Here is a 25,222-nt window from a genome sequence, read left to right as displayed (position 1 = left end):
TTAACTCAGTTCAGCTTCAGAGATTTAAATATATATTTGAATCTTTCCCAGCTTTTACTGTAACTCACAATAGTGAATTTTAATTTCCAGAGTTTTCAATAAGAAAGTCTTTACTCTGGAAAAATGAGATATATTACACAAAGCCCTCACTTAAGACACTTTTGAATATGCCACATTTGAAACTTAAAGGAATCCTATAGGTGGTGGGCAAGCAGCTTTAATAATGTGAAGAATGGAGATTAGGTCATTTTCAGACCGAGGTCAAGTGATGTCACAGCTGGAATTTACATGTCTCAACCCTTAGCCAATGAAAAACCTCTAGCAATGAGGAAAAACAGGGCAGACTTCTAGTATCTCCTAATATGAGATCTCGTGGAGGAATACCTTCCTAGCTGACTCCACAGGCCTGGTCACCCAGGGAGCTGGTACCATTTTACTGGAAGTTGTCCAGAGTGACTAAGAGAATTTCTTTTATGTGCAAATTCTTTAATTTCTTAATGGGAGCCCGTGGCCAAGTAACATTAACTTTGCAGATTTTTTACTAATAAACTTTGTTAGAGAAAATCTATTTCCATACTTTAAAGAATAACAGAAAATCTAATAACTTAAAAATGCATGTGATTTTTTGGGAAAAAAACAAGGACTCTTCGGTACCTCTAAAGTAATCTAATATGCTTACACAGAAATTATTCTGTTTTCCAAAGTCCCCCAAATACTTAAGCCTTTCAGGGAAAAGTTACTATATTCTGATATTTTGGGAGGTATTGATTGGATCCAGACATAATTTCATGCTTCATTTTCTTACCTTCTTTTGTGTTTGTTTGCTTGTTTTTGTTTTGTTTTAACTGTTGTTTTCTTTCTCTCTTTGCTTCACAGCAAGTATTAGTTTTTTGGCTTTTGTAAATGCCACAGCAATTCAGACAGATGCTGCTTCTGCAGTTCCTGCTATTTGTTGGGGTGTCTTAGGTACCTAGAGTATTACATTTCAAATTAAGGGTCAATCTTAACATAAAAATTTTTGGCTCTAATAAACTAGAACAAAACTGACAGTATGATAACCAATGAGCAAGTCATTATGTTTAGTGATTTCCAGCTCCACTTCCAAATAGATTTTTATGCCATTTCCTTTAAACCATCTATGATCTTTGCCATCTTGCCATCCTTGTCTAATTTCACCTATAGTAAATAATCCAAAAGTTTCAAAGCACATTTTGGGCTATTTTGCTCAAATATACTTTGATTTAGATAAATTAACTTTTATTTCACTGTGGTAGTAGAAATTATACCGAGAAACTCTGGGATGGCTTAGTGTGCAGAGGAAGCATGTTATGGTAGTGAGAAGTTTTACTTTACCTTGCTATTTAATTTAATTAAATTAATTTATTTTTTTAAATTGAAATATAGTTGATTTACAATTTTGTGTTAGTTTTAGGTGTACAGCAAAGTGATTCAGTTATACATACATATATATCTATTCTTTTTCAGATTCTTTTCCCTTATAGGCTATTACAGAATATTGAGTATAGTTCTCTGTGCTATACAGTAGGTCCTTGTTGGTTATCTATTTTATATATAGCAGTGTTTATATGTTAATCTCAAGCTCCTAATTTATCCCTCCCAACCCCTTTCCCCTTTGGTAACTGTAGGCTTGTTTTTTATGTCTATGGGTTTATTTCTGTTTTGTATATAAGTTCATTTGTATCATTTTTTTTAGATTCCACATATAAGTGATATCATATCATATTTGTCTTTGGCTTACTTGCTATGATAATCTCTAGGCCCATCCATGTTGCTACAAATGACATTATCATTCTTTTTTATGGCTGAGTAATATTCCATTGCATAAATATACCACATCTTCTTTATCCATTCCTCTGTTGTTGGACATTTAGGTTGCTTCCATGTCTTGGCTATTCTAAATAGTGCTGCAGTGAACATTGGGGTGTATGCATCCCACTCCTGGGCATATATTCGGGGAAAACCATAATTTGAAAAGATACATACACCCCAATATCTTGCTATTTTTGAATGGCCTTTAACACACATACCTCATGTCAGGTCTTGAACAAAACCTATTGATGATTCTCTAATCAAGAATATAACCTATCTCTTAATTCTCTGCCCAGTTAAGGAAGAGATTAAACCCTGGCTATCCAGAGCCATTTGACCAAATCAAGGCTATGTATTTTTCCCATTCAGAACAATTACATTTGTTAATTTACAATTATCAGTGATATTAACACATTAATCAAAAAGCTAATTTTTACAAGATCAGAAAACACAATCAACTTTAACTGCGTTTTGACAGAGGCTGCGTCTCTTGTGATGGGAAGAAGTTCGGAATTATGATTAAAATAAAAGTAGTCAATGCTAGTTTTTCACTCATTTGGAATTCAATATTATGCAAATGGATTGGATTGGGTTTCGGGTCATCTTAAAACTAGACATGTTTATGGGATAAAAAGTTTAGATAATTAACAAAGAAAACTCAAGCATTCTTAAAACCAACTTTACCCATGTGTAGCTGATATGCTCTATTTTATTTAAAATGATGTTTTAAGCATGTCAGGTGGTGCTCCTGCTTGGGGGTAAACGGACAGATGTTTGTACCTGTTATTGCATGTTCCTAAAAGTAATAAAACATCCATTTGAAAATGGAAAAAAAAAAAAAAAAGTAGTCAAAATGAGGGTCAAGTTGATTTAATGTAAATATATTTGTACAACTTAATAGAAGCATATTAACATATGGAAACCCATCTTGGCTTTTCCTGAATTCCTGAATAATGTAATAGATTCTAAATGACAGCACTGGATGGTGTGTGATCTTGGATTTGGTGGCCACTCCTTTCTCTCACTTTAGTGTCACTTTCCTCTTAACACAGTATCATCTTTGTTGGGAGTCTCACACCCTTCCCCAAGATTTTTTCCAGTCTTTGAATTCGATAAATGAGGCAGAGAAGTTTCAAAGTGAAAGCACTGATAAAACACAAGTTTCCTCTCACTGCTGTTGCTTGAACCAAGCCCGCATTATCTTCTCAAAGTTGTCATGCTTTCAAAAATTTTCAGTGTGCTTTGTCTAAGAAGATGTAAAAAAAAGTGTTTATTTTCTCTTTCAGCAAACCCATTCCATACTGTTATGTGAATACTTGAAAATTCCTCCCTTTTAAAATTATTTTTTATTCATAAAGTTAAAAATTTTCCTTTTTGAAGTGTAAACCACTCCGTGTTTTTATTTTGATTTAAGTTATTATCTTAGTATATAAACTTCCAAATAATCAGACACTGGCATATCTCCAATGATCACAGAATTCTGACAAAGACTGGTTTTGTCAGCTAAGTGCTGTGTATCTTGTTGCGGGGAGCTTGGGGCATCCTCACATTGTGATGGATCCCAAGTTGAGTGGATCTGTGGTCTACTGGTAACCATAGAAACAGTGAACACTTTACAGTGTAATACCTGTTTACTGCACAATTAGTGCAATGCATCCTCTGGTGATTTTCACTTGTGTAGCAGTTTTGCATTTGAGATCACTTTGACCTTTTCTATCTAATTTGATGGTCACAAAAAACTGGTGAGATGAAAGTGGCCACTGGCATAGCCTTCATCTGACGGGTGAATAAACTACCACTGAGAAGAGTAGGGGACGTGCCCAAGTCACACGCTGAGAGGCCAGGTCTTGAGCCCAGAGTTCCAGTTCCCTTCCCACCATTGACATTCACACTGTCTCTCCACCAAGCCTTCCGAAACACCGCTCTTGTTGCAGCCCCTGTGGGTGTGTTGTTGATATCCACATAGATCTTGAGAAAAGCATAGTTGGGACCAGTAGTAACCGCTAAGTGACTAGAAAGGGGGTTTACTAAACTGGTAAACGTCCCCTAGTCTTACTATTTGTACCACTTCTAGTGAGACATAATGCATAAACACACATTGGAATATGTTTTAAAAACATTGGCAAAGTGAATGTTTGATAACATGTATAATTGTGCTTTTCTATTTTTGAAACCCTGGTTCATTTATTTTTATGTGAATACCTATTCCATGGCCTTGGATAGTTGCACTATTAATTTAAAAATAGGACAAGGATTTAGATAAAAGTAAATGGGCTGTGTAGGATTAATCCTAGGTTACTTTACCTGCAATTATGAAGGCTTTTTAGCATTTTTACCTATTCCCAGTTATAAAGACTTACTAACACAGAAAAAAAAGCCATTATGAGATCTTTAATTTCAAAATGCTTTGACCTAAGTTTATGAAATGTGTATGCAGGATTAATCATTTTATAATGACTAATGGTACATGTGTTACCTTCTTTTTTATGTGATCCATATCTATTTAATAGTCTGAGTATCCGTAATTCTTTTATTCATTCGACAAACATTGGGTACCCCGAGGTGCCAGGCACTGGTCTGTCCTGTGTGCTGGGCATATATCAGAGAACAAGGCAGTAGAAGACTCTGCAAAAAAAAATAGTTTGAGTATCTTCATTAAATGATTCTCTGTTAAGGAATCATTTTTAATAACAAATTTAATTTTGTATATTTATTTTCTTTTTTTTCAGCTTTATTGGATTATAATTGACAAATAAAATTGTAAGATATATAAAGTGTACCTCATGACGATTCTACATATGTATATGAAGGATTCCTCCTATCTAGTTGACACATTCATCAACTCAAATATTTTTCTTTTTTCTCCTTTTCTTCTTCAGTGAGAACATTCAAGTTCTATTCTCTTAGCGAATTTCAACTATACTATGTTGAAATATATATCAAATATACAGTGTTATCAACTGTAGTCACCATGCTGTACATTAGCTCCTCAGCTCTTTTTCATCTTATAGAATTATATTTATTTTAAAGTCAGTTTATGAAGTTTATAAGTTGACGACTCTCGAAACTTTTTGTCTATAAACAAGTATGACGTGTGTGTGGATCACTGTGCTTGGCCCTGTGAAGACGGAAGAAAAGGAAAGGAGTTATTCTGCTTATTTTTGGAATTTTACTTGACTTTACAAAACGTTAAGCAAACACTCCCATCAAAAATAAATTACACAGCTATTTTTAGAAGCTGTTTTCTGATCCATTTTCAGTTTTTAAATTATCTCAGGTGGCAAATGTAGGTGCCTCCGATTTTGAAGTTTTCTGCAAATATAAATATAACTAAATCCCCCCAAATAGTTTCTATTTTGAATTCAATTTCATATCTCTCTGAGGGCTATTCAGTATTGGGATTTCTATCACCAAACTGAAGATGAAGAAAGGGAAGAATGGTGATTTTTTTTTCCCCCCAGAATACCAATCTGTTGCTGACAGAACCAGATTAGAAGTCAAAAATCTGGAAATCAACTGTACTCCAATAGAAATTTTTTAAGAAAGAAGGCAAAATTCTTTTTCATTAATTATTAATCATACCCCCATTGTTTAAAAAGTCACAAGTAGCACTTGCTTCTAAGTGGAAAAGGAAAATTCAGAGAGTAGGAAAAAGGAATTGAATTTACCTGAGTGTAAATTTAAATATGCTTCTCTCCTCCTTAGGAGAGAGTTATGTGTGTGGCTCAATAGAGCCCTTCAAGAAGCTGGAGTACACCAAGAACGTGAACCCCAACTGGTCCGTGAACGTCAAGACCACCTCTGCTTCGCGGGCGGTGTCCTCGCTGGCCACCGCCAAAGGGAGCCCTTCGGAGGTGCGGGAGAATAAGGATTTCATTCGGCCCAAGCTGGTCACCATCATCAGAAGTGGAGTGAAGCCGCGGAAAGCTGTCAGGATTCTGCTGAACAAGAAGACAGCTCACTCCTTTGAACAGGTTCTCACTGACATCACTGATGCCATCAAGCTGGACTCGGGAGTGGTGAAGCGCCTCTACACCCTGGATGGGAAGCAGGTAAGGGAGGTATCGTGCTGGGACCTTGACTTTACGGGCAAGAACCAGGGAGTTGGGGGATTTGTGTGGCATATGGTGGGGACCTGAAACATATATTTTACTGATGTTGAGGGACTTGGGTCATTTAGTCAATGCATACATAGCTGTTGCCCTCAAACCAGTTCAAGGATAGAGTTAGCACAGGATTAACCACTGAAATCAAGTACAAATATAGACCTGTGAAGCTTAAATGATTACTCAGAGATTTCTACTTTTCCAGTCATTAATTGCTTAACATAATGGTGCTTTTTTCAGCCATCTGTTTTCAATTTGTTTATATAGTAATGTCTTATCACCTTGAGCAGGACCGAGGTATAGAGGTAGACTCTGACCAGTAGAGAAAAATCTGAGTCCTTTCTTTGACCTAAATAATATTTCATAGTTTTATGTCTCAGTAATGTTCACTAGTGAGGTTTATTTACATTTTATAGATTTTTAAGTACATATCCAAGGAATGAAATATTTCCATCTGGGTGGCTTTTAAGAGGCATATTTCTAGAATATTATACATCTTATATCGAAAACATAATTTCAGAATTACAGTGAAAAGGTTTTCCTTTGCTATGGAATGTACATCAGTCAATTTGGGTGAGTGGACATTTTAATGTGCATTGCTCAGATGAACTTGTCTTGTGTGGACTTTTGCAAAGATTTGACAGAACCCTGATGGTGAGCTGAATAAAAGAACACTGATATATGGACAGAGAAATTTGCTGGTCATTCAGAGTTTACCAGTGCCTTTTTGTTTCAGATTATAGTTTTTAGTACACTATCTTTGCTTGAAATTTAGTTTTTAACATGGATCTGTTGTCCACTTGCTTTTTAGAAATTATTTTGAGGGATAATTTGAATGATTTGTGTATAGAGTACATATTAAAAATCAAAACTAGATTCATAAATTAAAAGATTGATCTTATTAAATAGAAGACTCAGCCAAGTTCTTGAAGGCTAACACATGCAAACTTTATGAATTAGAAATAGATGCAAATACTAGAGTGTGTTAGTAATGAAAAAAATAGGGATGAATTCCTCCCCTAGGGATCCATTCAAATGCTCTAAATTATAAAATTCATTAGGAGAAAAAGGAAGATCTGCCAGTTCGTTTATATTCACCTACCTTCTGCTTGTCTCATAAAACTTCCCCTAAGTGTCACGTGGATAAGTATTCTTAGTGAGGAAATTTCCAGTCTTCTATATCTAAGAGGGTGTAGCCTGAATGTCACCAATATATCAGTGATGAAAAAGTCCACGGCTGCCTTGTGAATTATAGCAGCAATAAGATGGCAAGGTTCACATTTAAACACTTAAGCCCTTCAGTGGTTCCCTTTGTAATGAACTACTCAACCATCTTGTAGTTCTGCATTTTTGTGATTTTTCGCAAGATGGGATTTTAAGTGTTTTCATGAAAAGTAAAATTTACAACAAAGAATATGCATTGATAAATGTTCCTCCTCCCACCTTGCTTCAGAATTTTGGGGTTCCAAATTGCTACACACTGAATAAAAAAATCGGCTTTAATTACGTAAGCTAAATTGCCATCAACTGATCATTTGTTTATTCCAAGAATGAATTCTTAGAACAGATATTATGATGCTGTCAATGGTTTTCGTCTTTTCAGGAATTTATCTAGTGTCTGTATTTTATAATGGCTGTTTTTGTTAGCGAACCAAATTTAGGTCCAATCGCCTGATGTGAAGCAAAGCCAATCTACTGACGTTAGGTTGTGGTGAAGGAAGGTGTAGCACTTATTGCAGGGCCAAGCAAGGAGAACGGGCAGCTCATGCTCAAAAGACCTGAACTCCCCCATGGCTTTTAGGGAAATGTTTTTAAAGGCAAGGTGAGGGAGAAGGTCTCAGGGTGCATGATCAGCTCATGTACATCCCTCTAATTGGTTGGTGGTGAGGTAACAGGGTCGTATTTTGGGAACTAACATCAACAACCTTCTGGTTCCAACTGGTCTGGGGTCTGTGTGCTGGTGGTCAGCATGCAGTTAACTTCTTCAACCTGGTGGAGGTTTTAGTATCTGCAAAACAACTCAAGGATATGGCTCAGGTCACTATCTATAGCCCTTGAGGAGGGACTAAAGGTCCGTGACATTGTTTTATGGCTAAATTATTGTTATTTTGTTGTTACTTTGTCTTGCTTGGTTGTCTTCCTTTGTTTCTGCGTTTTCTCACTTCTCTGATTAAATTCCCTTTGGAACTTGCAGAAGGCCTAGAAGGCTAAAGCTTTTCTAAAAACAAGAGGCAGGGGACACAGGGGTCTGTCCCCAAAAGGCCCTGCAGTGTCCTTCTTGGTTTCATTTTTGCTGTGGTCTACATGTAAATAATGCAGAGTAATGGAAAAGCATCTGAGGTTTAATGTCAAAAGACCAGGATTCAAATCTTGACTCAGCTGCAGGTTTTTTACATTTTTAGCAAATCACTTAACTGAGTCTCACTGTACTCATAAGAAAAACATGGATGAAATGATCACCACTATTTCACTGGGTGCTTGTGGGAGCAATTCTGGTAAATAAGTGAAAGCAGTTTGGAACTATAATAATAACGACCGTAGCTTTATTGAGCATTATTCTAAATGTTTTGCATGTAGTAGCTTGTTTAACCCTAACAGCTCAGTTATTATCCCCACTTAACAGATGAGGATATTAAGACACAGAACTTGTTAATAACAAAACATGTCCAAGGCCACACAGATATAAACGGCAGAGTTGGAATTTGAACCAGTCTCTCTCCAGAGCTTGTGGTCATGACCACTGTACACAGCAGATTATAGTAAAACACCAAAGAGATGCAAATGTACGGAAAAAGAATTTTCGAGTCAGTAATTTGTACAAGGAATATCATCTGAAGGTTTTCTGCCATGAGTTTTTCCCCTGCAGTCATCCCGCTGACTATTGTATTCAGCTGTTTTCTCGTGGAGCTGATTCAGGTCGCCTTCGTGGCATTGCCTCCATTGTGGCATATTCTCTTCATGGCAGGAGTGGTGAAAAGCTCCAGAGGAACTGGATGGTGAAGTGGAAAGAATATAAAGACTTTCTGCTTGAGTTGCCAGTAGGAGCAAAGATTCCTTCCTCATGGACCCCGGGAGTCTTTAGAATCATTTCTGTTCAAAAGAGAAATCTGCCCCCATAAGCCATTTGTGAGAGGGATTCTTTGACAGCCTGGGCTGTGACCAAGGCTTGCTAAGCCTCTGAGAAAAAAATCACTTCCCTCCAAGCCCTCCTGTTACGTGATGCTCTGCCATAGGAGGGTGGCACCCTGTGCTGCCACCATCTTACCCAGCCCATTGTGGCATTAGGGTCCACGTGCTGTCCACAGGACATCACCCTTAAGATCACTTGCCTGCCCCCTTTTTTTTTTTAATAGTATAACTGAGCCCTTGTATGAAAATCCAAAGTCCAATAAAGTTTTTAAAGGTAATTTTTTGTATTGAGGAAATAGAATTGTTTAATTAATAGTTTGAGTGCTTTGGATGAATGGGTAGAGGGGAAGCTATACAAGCAGGAATGGCTTTTCAGATTGCCTTTGGGCAGCCTGCAGATGTATCCACGGGAAGGAAACTGGTGACTCTGGGATTTCTGACAGTGGAACAGTGCAAGCCCGTGCCGGCTGTTACATATGGTACCCAGAGATGGGCGCTGGAGGACGTGGACCACATGCCCTTATCACTCGTCCTCCTTGCTCATCGGCCTCTTGGCTTTGCTTTAAGCCCTAACCTATGAGGTCATTATACAGCGCTTTTCTGAGGTGTTTTGACTGAGATGAGGAAATCAACATATTGGAAGTGCTGCACCGTATAGAAGACATTTTGCAGGAACGTGCAGTTTCCCTGGATGGCCGCTGTGGTTCATGAGCAGGCTGTTTGGGAGTGAACCTTTTCTAATTATTTCAACTCCATTCTTTATCCAGTGGCATTGAAACTTCGGTTAAAGGTTCTCACAACCTTGCTGCCCCCTCCTCACACCTGTCGGGGGCCTCTGCTCACCAGGTGATCAGGCACTTTTGCCGGCATGCTTAGGAGGTCAAGGCTCTTGCCGCGTCTTATTTTCAGTGATGCATTATTTATCTGGGCCCTGATTAAGGGCCCCCAAAGACGGACAGAGGGCATTTTCTAGTTGAAGGTTAAAATCATATCCCCTTTCTCCATGCTCAGGGGTGGCTCTGCAGGGTGTGAGAGTCTTTTCCTCTTGTCCTGGTCCAGGCTCTGGGTGTTGGAATTTTTCTGTGGGTTATTCACTCACCCTACTAGGAAGCTACTCCCAGAGGCCATTTGGAGTGTGACTCATTTTTAAATGATTAAAATAAGCCCGAAAGGTACAAGATTTGCTGAACAGATACACTTGCGAATCTCCTGATTCCTTTTTTGGAACAGCTAATCGGGCTGTCTTGAGCTGCTTAGTCTTCAGCATCTGTGACTGCTGGATCCTTGCTTAGAAACATAAACAACAGCAAGTCTTAGAACACTTAGTGCCTAAGCAGGCAATTTATACTGTGCAGATCATAGATAAGGCACTTCCCAAAGATCCCCCATTTCCCAACTGAAGTATAAGTCATGAGAAACCAGATTGCTCTTTAAGTAGAAGATGTATGCACATCCCATCTTATCTACTCTTTGACGTTGAAGACCTATATAAAATAACAATATACTTTAGTATCAGAGGAAAAACTCACTCAGGGGTATTGTATTTTTATCTTATAGACGTTTCACATAGGTCATGCACTTTGTAAAATCCACCACTGCTGCAAGCTAGTGTGAGCAAACAACTTATTGTCTTTGTAATATGGAAAAACACTGGGACTAACTCAGCTAAGGTAAAGGTACTCATAAACTGATTTAGATGGTAAACTGAGAACAGGCATCATAGCTGCCCTCTTAGTCCATTAGGGCTGTAATAACAAAATACCACAGACTGGGTGGCTTATATACAAAATAAATTTATTTTTTCCAGTCCTGCAGGCTGGAAGTCCGTATCAAGGTGCCAGCATATTTGGTCTGATGAGAGCCCACTTTCTGGTTTTGCAGTGTTCTCACATGGCAGAAGGGGCTAGGGAGCTTTGTGGGGTCTCTTTTATAAGGGCACTAATCCCATTCATGAGAGCTTCACCCACATGACCTAATCACCTCCCAAAGCACCCTCCCTCCTAATACGGTCACCTTGGGGGTTAGGTTTCAACGTATGAGGTTGAAACGTATGACTAAAGCAGCTGCTTTGTAAAGGAAATCCCAGTTGCTGTCAATATATTAGTCAATTAATATGTCTTCTCAGTATCTTTTGATCACTGGTCCCCTCACCTGTTACAAACATAAAGCTCAAAAGATACTTATAAATGAGTCATAATAATTGCAGCCGTTTATTTTAGGTAGTTTATGAATTTATTGGAATGCAGGAAATGGTGATACCGTCCATAGGAATTTATCAGTCAGAGGTCACAAAATGGCCTTTGGTTTTTTTCCTTCTGGTTTTTAATACCTAATTCTAATCTGAAGTAAAAATAATTTGGTTCACGCTTGAGTTTAGAGAGCTTAGAATAGTTCTCCATGCAAGTTAAAGAAGTGGTACATATTACTACCACATCTGACCTTGGCTGTAGCAATTAATGAGTGTAGAAAATGTGAAAACCAAAGGTTTCCGAATGAAAAAGAAGGAATTTAGGATATGAAAGGGTTTGGTTGGACTGGAAAAGGATTTTTCTGTAGCTGTTGGTAACAGTGATTTGTGTGTGTGTGTGTGTGTGTGTGTGTGTGTGTTTAAATTAAAACTTCTGTGACAGCTCTAAGTTCTTTAAGCATATTTAAAACCTTTATTCTTGGTATCAGATTTTTACTATTACGATTTGGTATATTTATGTTGTGAAAGTGCATGTAACACCTCATAGTTTTGTTTGCAACTGATGTAAAAAACAGTTGATACAAATAATTTAGCTTTCATTTTAAAATGTCAAATTAAAATTTCCTGCAGACGCTCAGAGCACATGTTCAGCCATTCTCACGATTTGCCAGAGCTCAGAATTGCTGGGAAATCTTAGCTGTTTTCAGAGAAAAAAGGAGCTTAAGAATCATTATGATGCTTCACTTCGGGAATTAAAGTGCCCAGAATGGAGTGTGCTATTTTACATTATATAGCTTTGGTTGATACTCAGGATTTATCAGCTACACCTGTCCTTAGGTGGCTTTTAATTCCCCCAAATCGGGAAAAGTTAAGTCCTTGTCTTCCAGCCTTAGCGCCTCTGACAGTGTAATTAATTATGGGTGCCTGCAGTGGTGTATATTTTAAGGCTTCGATTGGTCTCAGCAAAAGTCAGTTTTCTGGAAATTGAATTCTAATTTGCTGTCAAATGAATTCTGAGTTCCCCAGTGGCCACCTGTTGAACTGAAGATGTGCTGAAACCCTCCCTCTGCTGGGCTGAGGGTGCTGGGGCACTTTCACCAGTTGGGGGCTTTGGGATCATCTCCTAGTTCTGACTCCTGCTTTTACAAAGGCTGGGAGCCTGATTTGGCCTGGGAGCTTCCTCTGCCCTGAGGGAGCACGTTGGAATGAGGAACAAACTTGGACTTTCACGTCAGCTGGGCCTGAGCTCAGATTTCAGTCTGAAAAATCTAGCTTGATCCAGTTTCTCACTCAGGCCTGGAAACCTTAGTTCCCCACTTAAGTGATGAAGTTTAAAAATCCTATATACTGAATTTACTTGTAATGAGGAAATTTACTTACATCTGTTGTAATGTAAGCATAGGTATTGATATATGCAGTGATATAGTACAGAAGAGAAACACTAGTTTTTATAGATGAGTTTCAAACACATGGTTTTAAACTGATAGACTTGGGGTCAAGTCTGTCCTCTCCCCCTGGTCACAGTGAAATCTGCCCTCCCACTGGGAAGTTTAATTCTCTGATACTCCTTCGTTTTCTCATATGTGTAATGGGACTGATAATAATGCTTGCTTTATACATTGTCATGAGGATTAAATGAAACAATCTGTGTGACAAATTTAGCACTGTGGTAGGCACTTAACTATTGGTAGTTCTTATACCTGAAAAGCTAAGGGTAAATTGTTTTTTGTTTTTGAAAAACAATCATATTTTAAATGTGTTGAGGAAACTCACTATTTAAAACTACCCTTTAATAATTACTGATCATATCTACCTTTGTAAATGCGCCTTTTCACATGAAAATGCTCCGTGGTATAATGAAAGAGCGTGGAAATTGAAATGAGATGCTTATAAGATCAAATCCTGACTTCATCGCGCATTAGCTGTGTGGCCTTTGGCAAGTCAGACTCTCTGAATCTCAGTTTTCTCTTTAAAATGGCAATAAAAAAGCATACCTCATAGTGTTGGTGGGATGATTAATTGAGAAGATATGTACATAAAGGCCCTGGCTTGATATATGGTAGGTTCTCTATAACTATTAGTCCTTCTCCCTGCTGTCTTCAAGTTCCAGGCTTTCCTAAAAGTACAGGACACGTAGTTGTAGAATACTGTCAACGTAGAATTGGTCATTTTGCATTGTTTCCATTGTCTGTATTGTAGCTAAACGACTAATGATTATATTTATGTCATTCCATTTATTGTCAATCAGTTGTGAATGTAGCCTAGGTATTATTTTCTTCACTTTCTTCTTTAATTGTACCAGTCATTTGTACCAGTCATTTCTTAAGGGTAACTTTTTTACAAACCACTACACTAATATAGTAATATTAACATTATTATTACTATGATTGGTTGAACACCTTCTCTGTGCCCGGTGCCATGGGCTAGTTGCCATGTGTCTATCCATCTCATTGAATCATCACCACAGCTCTGCACAGCAAGAACCTGATTCTTTCTCAAGATTAATTCAAAGGTGGCCTCTCTGTGAAACATTTCCTGACTTCCCCGTGTAGAACTGACAGCCCCCGCTCCTGGGGCTCTGTTCAGTCCTTTGTAGATGACCCCACAATTCTTCATTATGCTGGCCTATTGACAGATGATGTGCCTGCCTCCCCCTTCAGAATTCATAGGATGAGGCTAGGGAAGGTGTCCTATTGGCCTCTGAATCTCTAGGGCCTGACCTGGTAAATGCTGATTCAAGAAATGATTGAATGACTAAATGACTGGACCTTTGACCGGTTTGCATGACCTACACCTTTGCTATTAACACATTGCTTCCAGTGTTCTGCAAAGCACAGGTCAAGGCCGTTTAGGAGCTGATGGGTCACCCTGGGCCGTGCTTGTGTGTAGCCCTCAATGCTAGTGGTGCTCTCTGCCCTGAAACCGCAGATTGTAAGCGGCTCATTATGGCGCTTGTTTTCTAGCTCAGACACCTGCTTCATTAAAGGCTCTAGGATAATTAAACAAAAACTCATCTGCTAATTTTAGAGCAGTTCCTCGATTGAAAGAACTTTTATCCCGTGGGGAAACAATAGATATTCTGCTAGAGAATTTTCACCATCTGAGTCAGGAGAATTGCTCAAAATCTTCCTGACATTTCCTCTGCCATCCAGTGCATAAAGAGGAGAGCTAATTAATACATTTTATGGATTTAAAAATTGGTGATAGGCAAATAAGAGATTGGCATGAAGAGCATCTGGCCCAACTGTTGCACAGACACAAACCTGCAGTGTCAAGGGCGTTTGTGATGCCGAGTACAGTATGTTGCAGCACATTTTTCTGATGAGTTTAAATCCTTGAAACTAAATTAAATGAAAGAAGGCAGTTTCAGAAATTAAATGGAAATTTTAAAATCCAATTTTAAACCTGAACTATGTTGTAAACAACATCAACATGCCATAGAAACAAAAGGACAGATGGGAGATTTATGTTCTAATTGGCTTTTTCCATGGTAAGATTAATGTATAATTGTTGTAAAGAATTCTGGAGCAAATGAGAAAATATTAAGATAAATTAAAATGACCTGCAGTCTCATTGACAAGATGGCTCTTGTTAATATTTTGGCCTGTTTTTTGCTTTTTTCTTTAAAAAACAATTCAGATCCTACTCTGAATCCAATTTGGTTTCTTGCTTGTAATCTCACATGCTACTGTGTACATTCATGTGGGAAATGTCTTGAAATTATAAAGTCATTCCTTCTCTCATTGTGTTATTTTATTGCCCAGTATAAGATCCTTGGAAGGCAAGTTGTCCAGCATGCTTTCTTCTCTAGTAACTCATCAGCGGACCATCTCCTGGCTGAGTTCTGACTTATGGCTGAGTTATAGAGTTCTAAAGGCAGACTGAGAGGCAGACATCATGTGGAGTAGTGACTCTTGAGATGTTATTCAATGTAGTCAGTTATTGGAGGTTAAAAGTGTCTCAGAATTCATTCGCTCTGCTGGGAATCTTCATGGAAAAAAATGATTATCACATTTCAAAACCTGTCTGATTAAATAAGTCTAGTATTGTTTCATAAATACCAGATAATTTAGGCTTTTTAGGTCAGTTGGAGCTCAGTCGCCATGATGCTTTACAAGTCTCTCCCTGAGGGAAAAACACCAGGTAATTCTCTTTCCGTGCCTAATCACGTCTGCTTGTGTTATAACTGTTTGTGAACTTGCGTAAGACCAGAACGTCCTGGAGAAAGAAGACAGTACTATATGGACTTCTGTATTCTTGGCTACCCTTATTAGATGCTTAATATTTATTAAATGATGTTTCTTGGTTTTAACTTGTGGCTCAGATTCTGATAAGTAGAATCACATAAATATAGGACTAGGAGGGTCTCTTGGAGAGATCTTTCTACTCTTTCTTTTTCTTTACTTGGAAAACCATAAACTAAACTTACCTTGGCAGGTAGTAAGATAAAATCAATATTTTATTTAAAAACAATCTCCTAGAAAGAAAACAATTCAAGGTAAGCGTTATCTTGAAAAAAAAAAAAAAAAGAGACATTTTACCCCTGATGCTTTCCCGTAGTAATACTATGGGAACTGGTAACTAGTTATACAACAAAATAAGTTGTAGAAAGTCCTGTATGCTCAGGTATATATTCCACCCATGTTCTTTAAAACCTTGTTACCAAGAGGAGTCGGAAGACAGCAGCGGTAATGCCACTGGAGAGCTTGTAGAAATACAGATGCTCAGGCCCCACCCTAGACCTACTACTGAATCAGAACCTGCATTTTAACAAGATCCTCACACGATCCACATTCATATCAAAGTTAGGGAAGCACAGATCAGGCGACTGGACAGTATGAACGGAGCATCGGAATCCAAAGACCTAAAGATGATAAACCCAGGCTGTCACTCAGTAGATGGACTTAAACATTAATTTTAGCTGACTTAGCAGTTCTATTTGCATCTTCTCAATGTCAGTATTAACATCAGACGGCAAGGTACGATTGCCATCAACCAAGTTCTGGATAGCAGTCAGTCCATTAGCATGAAGAGTGTGCCCCCTGCGATCTGGCCTCAATGGGCTGCCTGTGTGTAGACGACGGATGACTTCCTGTAATGATGGATGACTTCCTGTAACGATGGATGACTTCCTGTTTGGAGAATAAATGAAAGTTAAGAGATGCAGGGAAGGCTGAAGGATAACCATGGAAATGCTGATCCTGATGAAGGGCTTAATGTACATGGTTGCCTCAGGGTCCATATGCATGCTGTTGGAAGTTATCTGCATGCTCCCCTCGATAGGCCATACAGATTTAATATTTTCCTCATGGTCCTTCTGGATATCTTCCATGGGGAGGATTGAAAGTCACTAAGCGAGAGTTGGTTTTAGATCTCCAACCGTTGTCAGGCAGAGTCCCTATGCATGAGAAAATTCTCAACATGGAAGATGTCCAGAAAAACACGGGGAAATTTTTAATGCGTGCAGGAGGTGGAGGGGCAACTTTTGAAAATAATTTCTAGCTAGTATATCTAGGAATTTAGTGGCCAAGAGTCTTATGTATCACAGACTCAGCTGTTGAGAACTACAGTGGAGGGGTAAACTGGTGTGCAGTGATCACCTAGTAATCAGAACTGGAGTGGTTCTCTTACAGTGCAGCCTGGGAGGCTAAGAGACTGGGGAGATGTAGCTTGCTGAATTCATCTGTCCGCTGCCCATGGCTGCACACCACGTAGGGCAGACGTGACTTTGCGAACAGCCACACAGTGCCCGGGAGCTCATCATCAGGGGCTTTTTTAATCTCTGGGATCATAGCTCCAAATTGGGAAAGAAAATAATAAGCTCTAGAAATAAGTGGCATACGGAGAAGCAATAGAATGTTCATTTTTGTCACTGGTTGATGATATAGCCCTGGGAAAAAATAAAATTATGTATTTCTCAGGCCTTTTCTGGGATTGGTGTGCTGGGAAAGGAATAAAGGGCATGTTGGCCATTTCTTGGTTGGGAACATCATTTTCTTTTATAGCAAGAATTCCTTTTCTCTTTTGTTTAAATTTCATGGCGAATTGGTAGACTTAGCCACTGTGTGTTTAAAAAGTATGTCTATTTATTAAACTTTTTTTTTTTTTTTTTTTGCATTTGGCAACAGTTATTAAACCGTATAGGAAAAGAAAGGACCTAAGAATATCGTGTATTGAAGCCTCTGGTATACTTTCAGGTGGAGGAAATTGAACCTAATCCCATTATTTTATTGTTCGGTGCCCATTGTTGACCGTTGTCATAGAAACAAAGACCTGTGCCAGTGTCTGTCAGCTGAGCAGACTATCCACATATTCGCCTTTGATTTTGCCAAATTGGATCAGGAATTTCACGTGGGTTCTATTGAGATGGTCCTGCTTTAGCTGTTTAATTCACATGCCCTCTAATATTGAGAATATGCATGTTCTCATAGATTGTTAGATCAGTAGACATCTATGGAGCATGGGCTTGTGCCAGGAGTTGGGAATATCTCAGTATTCCTCCATTGGATAGGGGGAGGACTTGGAAGAATTCCTCACAATGGAATCCTAAGCAGAGGAGTCCCTTTAGGACCCCGTAGATTCACTGCTAGGGAAATGTGCATTCTCATATTTGTATGTTCAAAATGTAGGAGGTGATTGGTATAGGTAACCTTGCTTGAGGATATCCTTGCACTGTTTGGAAATGTGACTGTCAAGACACTCTTAAGCAATAATACCTTTACATTTTAAATAGCTAAAAAAATATGTTCTACTTTATAGTTTAATTAATAACACTTCTGGCACATTCAGAATATGAATAACGTTGAAAGCCTATTTCTGTGTACCAGCATGCTAGTAAATAGCTTTACATTTAAATTAGTCCCTGTCCTCAAAGCTCGTGGCATATTGTAGAAGGCTTGAAAATAAATAGTAAATGAACTAGCCCTCAGTTTCACTAGCCTGCACTTTCCCAGGGAGGTATGTTGGCAGTCAGATCCTGTAAAATCACCATTCCTTTCCTTGCATCAGTTGAAGTGAGAGGGAAGTTATTTTCAAGATTTTACAAGAATATCAAAATACATGAGAACTGATTTTGGCTATTTTTACCCCCCCATATGTACATTTTTGGGCACAAGAGAATGAGGGGAAGGACTAGAGGAAATGTTGATATGGTTTTGAGGGTCAGCAACAGTAATAAATGTTTTTTTTTCAAGGTTTTAAAATTACTTTTTTCAAAGGGAAAAATGAAGCCTTACCCTGTGTGTTTAAATTATTGCATGTCTCTATTTTGGATGCTTCGTTCCTCTGGAAGGACCTTACTGTAAGTGACTCCATTGTAAATGGATTCTGCTCATTTGACTTTTTCTTTGTCCTATTTGCCTAATAATTTAGTTTAACACAGTCTGAAGAAAGTGTGTCAGACCAGTTCGGGGGTGTAGCACCAGCTCTGTGCCAGCGTATGAATGATAACACACTGTGTAATGAATCAAAAGTTGGAAGATACTTTCTATTGCAATAGCTGGAAACGGTTGGCATGAGCATTGCTGAGTAATTGAGTTTTCAGGAAGGTAGAGACCTGGAGCTGTCCCTGGGTGTGAGGCTTTGTAGAAAAGAGAATAAAATCATCTGTATATGGAACCTAACTCAGAGATAATAACATCAATAAGAATGCAACAGCAGCTAGCATTTCTTGATTGTTTACCATATGCCAGACACTAACTAAAGAGTTCTTTTTTACCACATCAGTAGTATTATGTGGTAGATATTATTGTTATCTCCATTTCACAGAGGCAGAAACAAGGGAAATAACTGGTTGACCCAATTGATTAGTATATGATCGAGGCAGACTGACATTCTTAACCACAGTGCCATACTTGGCTTTATATGGTGTTTTGATGTTTTGAGTATATAAAATTCACATGCATCTTTTTTTTTTTTGTAAGAATGTTCATGATTCATTGCTGTGGTTTATCTACTTTACCCACTGGAGTTTAAAAATACTTTTCTTCTGAAATTATCAAATTCTGGGGATCTGTCAATATTATAGTTTGACTGGGTTGCCAAAAGAGAAGGTTGTTGTTGAGAAGGTTACTACTGAAATGTCTTGCTTTGATTTCTTCTAACTTTTCCTTGCTGTTTTGATTGTTAGTTATGAAATTAATTTATTTTGAGTAATTTTAAAAAGCACTTAAGAATCTTTTTAAAAAATTGTCGTAAAGTTTTCCATCCCTAACAGTGGAAAAATAACATTTTTAATGGAATCCATTACCCAGAAATGCAGCCATTTTATAGAAAGGGAATATTGTTGAATTTTAAAACATGTCAACTTAAAAAAAGCTTTGTAGCTTTATTAAGGCATAATTTACATACATAAATTTTACCCGTTTTAAGTGTACTAGTCAGTGATTTCATACATTTATAGAACTGTGCAGCCATCGCCACAATCCAGTGTTAGGACACTTGCACCACGGAAAGTTCCCCACTCTTGCCCCGAGACCGGCAATCACTGATCTCCTTTTTTTGTTGTTAATTAATTAATTTATTTTTGGCTGCGTTGGGTCTTTGTTGCTGTGCGCAGGCTTTCTCTAGTTGCGGCGAGCGGGGGCTACTCTTCGTTGCGGTGCGCGGGCTTCTCATTGCGGTGGCTTCTCTTGTTGTGGAGCACGGGCTCTAGGCGTGCGGGCTTCAGTAGTTGTGGTGCACAGGCTTAGTTGCTCCGCGGCATGTGGGATCTTCCCAGAGCAGGGCTCGAACCCATATCACCTGCATTGGCAGGTGGATTCTTAACTGCGCCACCAGGGAAGTCCCACTGATCTGCTTTTTAATTCCATCAATTTTTAAATGCTGACCCCATCCTTCTATATGCATTTATAGGAAAGACTTTTTTTCTACCTTTGAAGTCATTTGTATAATATGGGTTTACTAAGTATATCCTTCTTTAACCTTTACTGTGATCTTCGTCCTCTCCAGCTGAATAGCACTGGGGCTCACTTGGGTTTTATAAGTAACTTGGAGCAGAGAAGGTGATGCAGCATTTCAGTGCAGTGAACCACTTGTGGTCTTTGCACTCTTTGCACATATGGTATTTCTGAATTAATTCCAAACCTAGACAACTAAGAGGAAAAACATTTAACGTTCACGGCAGGATGGAATAACAATTACTGTCCTCTAATGCCCCAGGGGGGCTCCCCAGACATATATATTCTTTACTCCTGCCTTCTCCGTGCTCCATTTGGAGATACTTTCTTTGTTACAGTCCAAAAATACCACTTATAGGCTGATTAGATTTCAAATTATATTAACATATTTCAAGCTGTGTATCTTTTTGCTTTTTCTTAACTAAAATATGCTTTCCATGTGCTTTGTCTGTTTCTTGGGTGAGATCCAATTATTTTGTAATCTCTCTCTCCCCTTCTTCAGGGCAGTTTTTCCACTTGTCGTTTCATCACTTTACTCTTCAAGATCTTTGAGGACTTTTTTTTATTACCCGTTTCTCTCTTCTCAAGGAAAAAAGACTTCATTGTGATTTCCAATATCCTGCCGTACAGTACAGCTGCACCTGGGGAAATTCTGTTCATTGAACCATCATTGAATGCCTTCGTAATTCAGTGTTCAGATGCTGCTGGCTTTTGGATTCCAGAGAAATTTGTGTATTCATTATCTATACCTATGTCTGTATCTATTTATGTCTATGTATCCTTTTTCTTTATGTTCAAGGCCATCTCTAAACCCAAAACAAGGCTTAGTCACCTGTGTAAGGCTTCTTACAGGGTGAGGAAGTGAAGCTGGTGCCTGGCCAAGATCCGTCCAAAGGCTGTGGGCTTCTTTCTCGGCACAGGGCTGAGGTTGATGAGATGCTGAGATTGCTATTGATTCTCACTTTCTTATCTCCTTGGTGATCTACCCGTCCACAGAACCAAGGATTTATGACAGTGGGTGGCTGTGTTGGAGAGAATCATTATAGAAGACCCTTTTCAAAACCAGTAGAACTGGTTGACAGTTTTTAAAGCTCCCCCTTTTTGGCTGTTCTCTTACATACTAAGGTGTATGGTCTTTATTATGATTCCATTTTGCTAAAGCTGACAACCGAGAATAACAATAAGAAAATGGAAAAAATGTTGATTCCAATGATTTAAAGCAAATCAAAACCCTATGTCTTTAACTGAGGTTTTCTTGTTTTATCTACAACAGTAGCTCTTAAATTTGGGGGATCATATTCTCCTTTGAGACTCTTAGGAGTGCTGTGATCTGGGGATGTTATCCCCAGGAAGGTTACACTTTCACATGTGAGCTAATGTTTGCTTTTTCTATTATGTGCTTATCAGTGTTCCATCTTTTATTCTTGTATCCTTTTAGAGGGAATTTATATGTCTTTGATATTTACTCATCAAGTGACAGAATTGAAATCTTAAGATCCCTTTTAATTTCCTTGCATTTAGTAGTGATTTTCTTGAAGCAACCAGGAGGCTGAGCCTAGAAAGAGAGATTTGAGGGTAAATTCTGCCACCTGTGTTCTTTCATGCCTTTGATTACCAAAAGAAATTTCTGGCTTTTGACAAAACATTTCCTGTTCATAATTCTTCAGTTCAGTCGGGCATGGGTTTGCTTTCTTTCACTTGTTTCTTTATCAGAACAAAAGTCTGGTGCTTCTGTTCAAAGGAAGACACAAACATATGGTCCTTCTTCATATCATCCGTGCTTCCTTTTTTCTCCTCCTTTTTTCCTTTACACCTTGATTTTTTTTCCCCTCTCATTTGAGCCTTTAGTTTGTGTGAGGTAATTTCATTTTTCTTCTTATCTAGTTTTTTCACTCATAGAAAATCATATTCCTGGCTTTAAATTCTCCTTTCTTTTACAACAGATGCTTTCCAGGGCTCTTCTTCATGTTGTCCTGGGCAATACCTTCAGAATGGTAGAGTGCTTCTCAGCTGATGGTTCTGGAGCCCCTAGGGTACCCATGCATGTGTCCCAGTGATGACATTTGTCTTAATATCTTTAAAAAACTACAAATATGATTGTTGCTTAAATTTTTTTTCCCTTATAAAGGAATCAATTTTAGAGCCCTAAGTGTGTATCAAGGAGCCGTGCATGGCAGTTAGTGGAGATCAGGCCCCATGACCTGTTTCTCAGCTGGTTTATCACTTGGTGGAACACCACAAGCTATACCATGGTTTTGATTATTACGTACCTTTAAATTGGTTTTGTTCTTAGCCATATATGGTTAAATTTATATTCATAATGAGCTATTGGTTACATATAGGCAGTTAATAAGGAGCAGAATACAAAGGAATGATACTGCCACTTTTTATATAGTGTGTTAGGCTGTTTCTAGTACTTAAGAAAATATTATGCTAATTCTATCAAATTTAGTTTTTAATTACTGAGATTAAAACTCTCTACTCAGACTGTTATTAAACAAGATGGAATTTTTGGTGCAAGATGTGCCTCACGTCACAAAAAGCAATTATTTTTTTTATATTAAAACATGTATTTTGTCTACATTTTAACATAGATTTGATACAAATACCACATAATATATAGTCATTTAAAATTTTTTATGATCAATCTTATATTTGCCTTATAAATTAAAATTACTTGATAATATATAACACAGGTTGATTGGGAAGAACAGACTTTGTCTTTATACTTCATAAGTGTTAGCCAAGTTCTATTAATGTCATTTCCAAATTAAATTGAAACATTTTATTTAAAATAACTATCATTCAAAATGTAAAATTTATTAAAAAATTCCTTATGGTGTTCAAGAGGTTGGATAGTTCTATGAAGAGATTCTTGGGGAAGAAAAAGGATTGGGAACCTAGGTACCTGGATTATAAAGGAGTGATTGAAGGTCGGGGAGCCGACAGTACCTTTGGGAATATCTTGGACCTCAGTGTCCCTAATAACATGGTACTTGAATTTTATCAGGTGCTTGGTAAATGTTTGTTCATTTAAGGAGTTTACATTTAATATATGGTACTTTACTCATGTAGTGTTGCTTTCATTTAAAAAATGGAAGTTCTACTACAATATATGGAAACTTAACCAGATGACTTCTAGCCACTATGGAACCCTCCCCTGGGAGATTCTTTATAGCAAAATAGCCCTTCCCCAATCCTGGAACCTAGTATTACTGATGAAGTGTTGGTTTTACCCACATGGTGACTTCTGTCAATCTAATTGAAAAAATGCCTATGTTATTATTCCAGGAACCTTCTTAAATAATTTGCCAATCGGTTCCAAATAAGGTACACTGCCAACTTTAAAAGTCAGTTGTGAGCACTCCTTCCTCCATTGTTTTCAAGTAGTAGGTGATATATAAACCAGTTACATATTTAAGGTCTGATATAGAAGTGAGAATTTCAAGAACATCTCAATGACCCATTATGTTAGTAGTTTGAAGTACCGTTATTGCTCCTGTCTCTTATTGAGACCCGATTATCAATGATGTGACCAGTGCCTTCCTCTCTGAAGCCACTTTTTTCCTTGACTTGTCTTATTTTCAGAGTCTCTTTTATTTAGTTCAGACTGTTTTGTGTGGTCTGAACTCTTGATCAGTGTGCATGGGATATTTAGACGGTAGAATGTATAGAATTTAGTGTCTGATTGGACGTGGGAAGGAGAGGGAAAAGTGAAGAAAATGAAGAAGAAAGAAAAGGCATCTCAGATGAATGAGGGATGTGTTTGGGCAGTAAGGTGGGGAGTGGTGCCGTTAAATGTTAAACAATCAATATGCATAATGACTGCAGACACGTACTCAGCAACTGTTATATATTAACCACTTTATATGCATTTTAAAATTTATTCTTCACACCAACCCTTTGAGGTAAGTTCTATTTTTTCTCTTTTACAGATGAGGAAACTGAGATGTAGAGGGATTGTATAATATGTTCAAAATAACACAGCTAGAAAATAATGCATAGGCCAGAACTCTTATACACTATTGTCTTCCAGTGGGAAAAATGAAGCAGATTTGGGAGTTGTGTATAGTCAACAGTATCAGATGCTACTAATCACATCACACTATTTTCTTCATCTGCCTTGACTCATATATATTTATATCTCTGGGGTGTTATAACTAAAAGACATTTTGTGGACTAACTTTGTAAACATATAGAGAAGCAAACAGATGATGCTTCTCTGAAGTTTGGGTTGTCATTTTCCGTTTGTGTCCAAATGTAGATTAAAAGTTGAAGGTCAGGCATTGTCGCATAACAAGACATCATGTGCCAGCCATTGAAGATACAAAGATGAGTCAGGACCTGCACCTGCCCTGAGACACTCGCAGTACAGGGCAGGAGACAGGCATTTCAAGAAAGGGTTGCAGTGGCATGTGCTAAGTGCTGAGTCCTGTGACAGCAGAAGAGGGGGCCGGCCATTGGCGTGGGGTGGCAGGAGGCTGGGGAGCAAGGCACATATGATCACAAGGTCATTACTGCCCTCCTCTTCTGTTGCTGAGTTTCCACTTGCCTCACGAGAGACCTGAGCATCATCTGGACATCCTTCCTTTCCCTGCACTGTCCCCATAGCCAGTGGGTCCCTCAGTGAGTCGCCCAGTGTGCCCCAGGGATGCTTTGGGAATCCAGTTCCCGTTCTCTGTGCTCTCACTCTTGGCCTGGACTGCCGCAGAAGCTCGCTAGCTGGTCTCGGCCTCCTGCCTGTGTCCCCTCCACCCGGGCCTCCATGCTGCCTCCAGAGGATGCTCGCTAAGACAGCTGATTTTGTCCCAGCGTGGCACAGCCTTCAAGATATGGGCCCCTGCTCCCTGTCCGCCCTCATTTCTTGCCATTTCCCCAGACACACCCTCAGTCCCCGTTCTCCAGACAGCTTGCTGTTTTTAACCTCCAGTGTCGTTGTAGTCCCATCCCCTCTGCGTGAAATGCCCTCCGTCTGGTCTTCCTGGGAGCTCCTTTCTAAGACACCTTCTCTGGAGCGTTCAGACATCTTCCCTGTTAATGGAGAATGAGCAGCCCCATCAGGCCATAGGTTC

At 38.6% G+C, this 25,222-nt stretch overlaps 1 protein-coding gene across 3 annotated transcripts in view; it reads left to right on the top strand.

Moving 5' to 3' along the window:
• DCLK1 (doublecortin like kinase 1) overlaps window positions 1-25,222 on the top strand; it is a 328,724-nt gene that overhangs the window by 16,068 nt on the left and 287,434 nt on the right. For all 3 annotated transcript variants that reach the window (XM_068526990.1, XM_068526989.1, XM_068526991.1), the window contains exon 3: window positions 5,536-5,882. In XM_068526990.1, coding sequence (XP_068383091.1) covers window positions 5,536-5,882 — 347 coding nt within the window. The remainder of the gene's footprint in view (window positions 1-5,535; window positions 5,883-25,222) is intronic.

This window comes from Eschrichtius robustus, chromosome 18 (genome assembly GCF_028021215.1).
Source record: "Eschrichtius robustus isolate mEscRob2 chromosome 18, mEscRob2.pri, whole genome shotgun sequence".
Lineage (NCBI taxonomy): Eukaryota > Metazoa > Chordata > Mammalia > Artiodactyla > Eschrichtiidae > Eschrichtius > Eschrichtius robustus.
The sequence above is the reverse complement of the archived record's forward strand: the minus strand, read 5'-3'. Positions and strand labels throughout refer to the sequence as shown.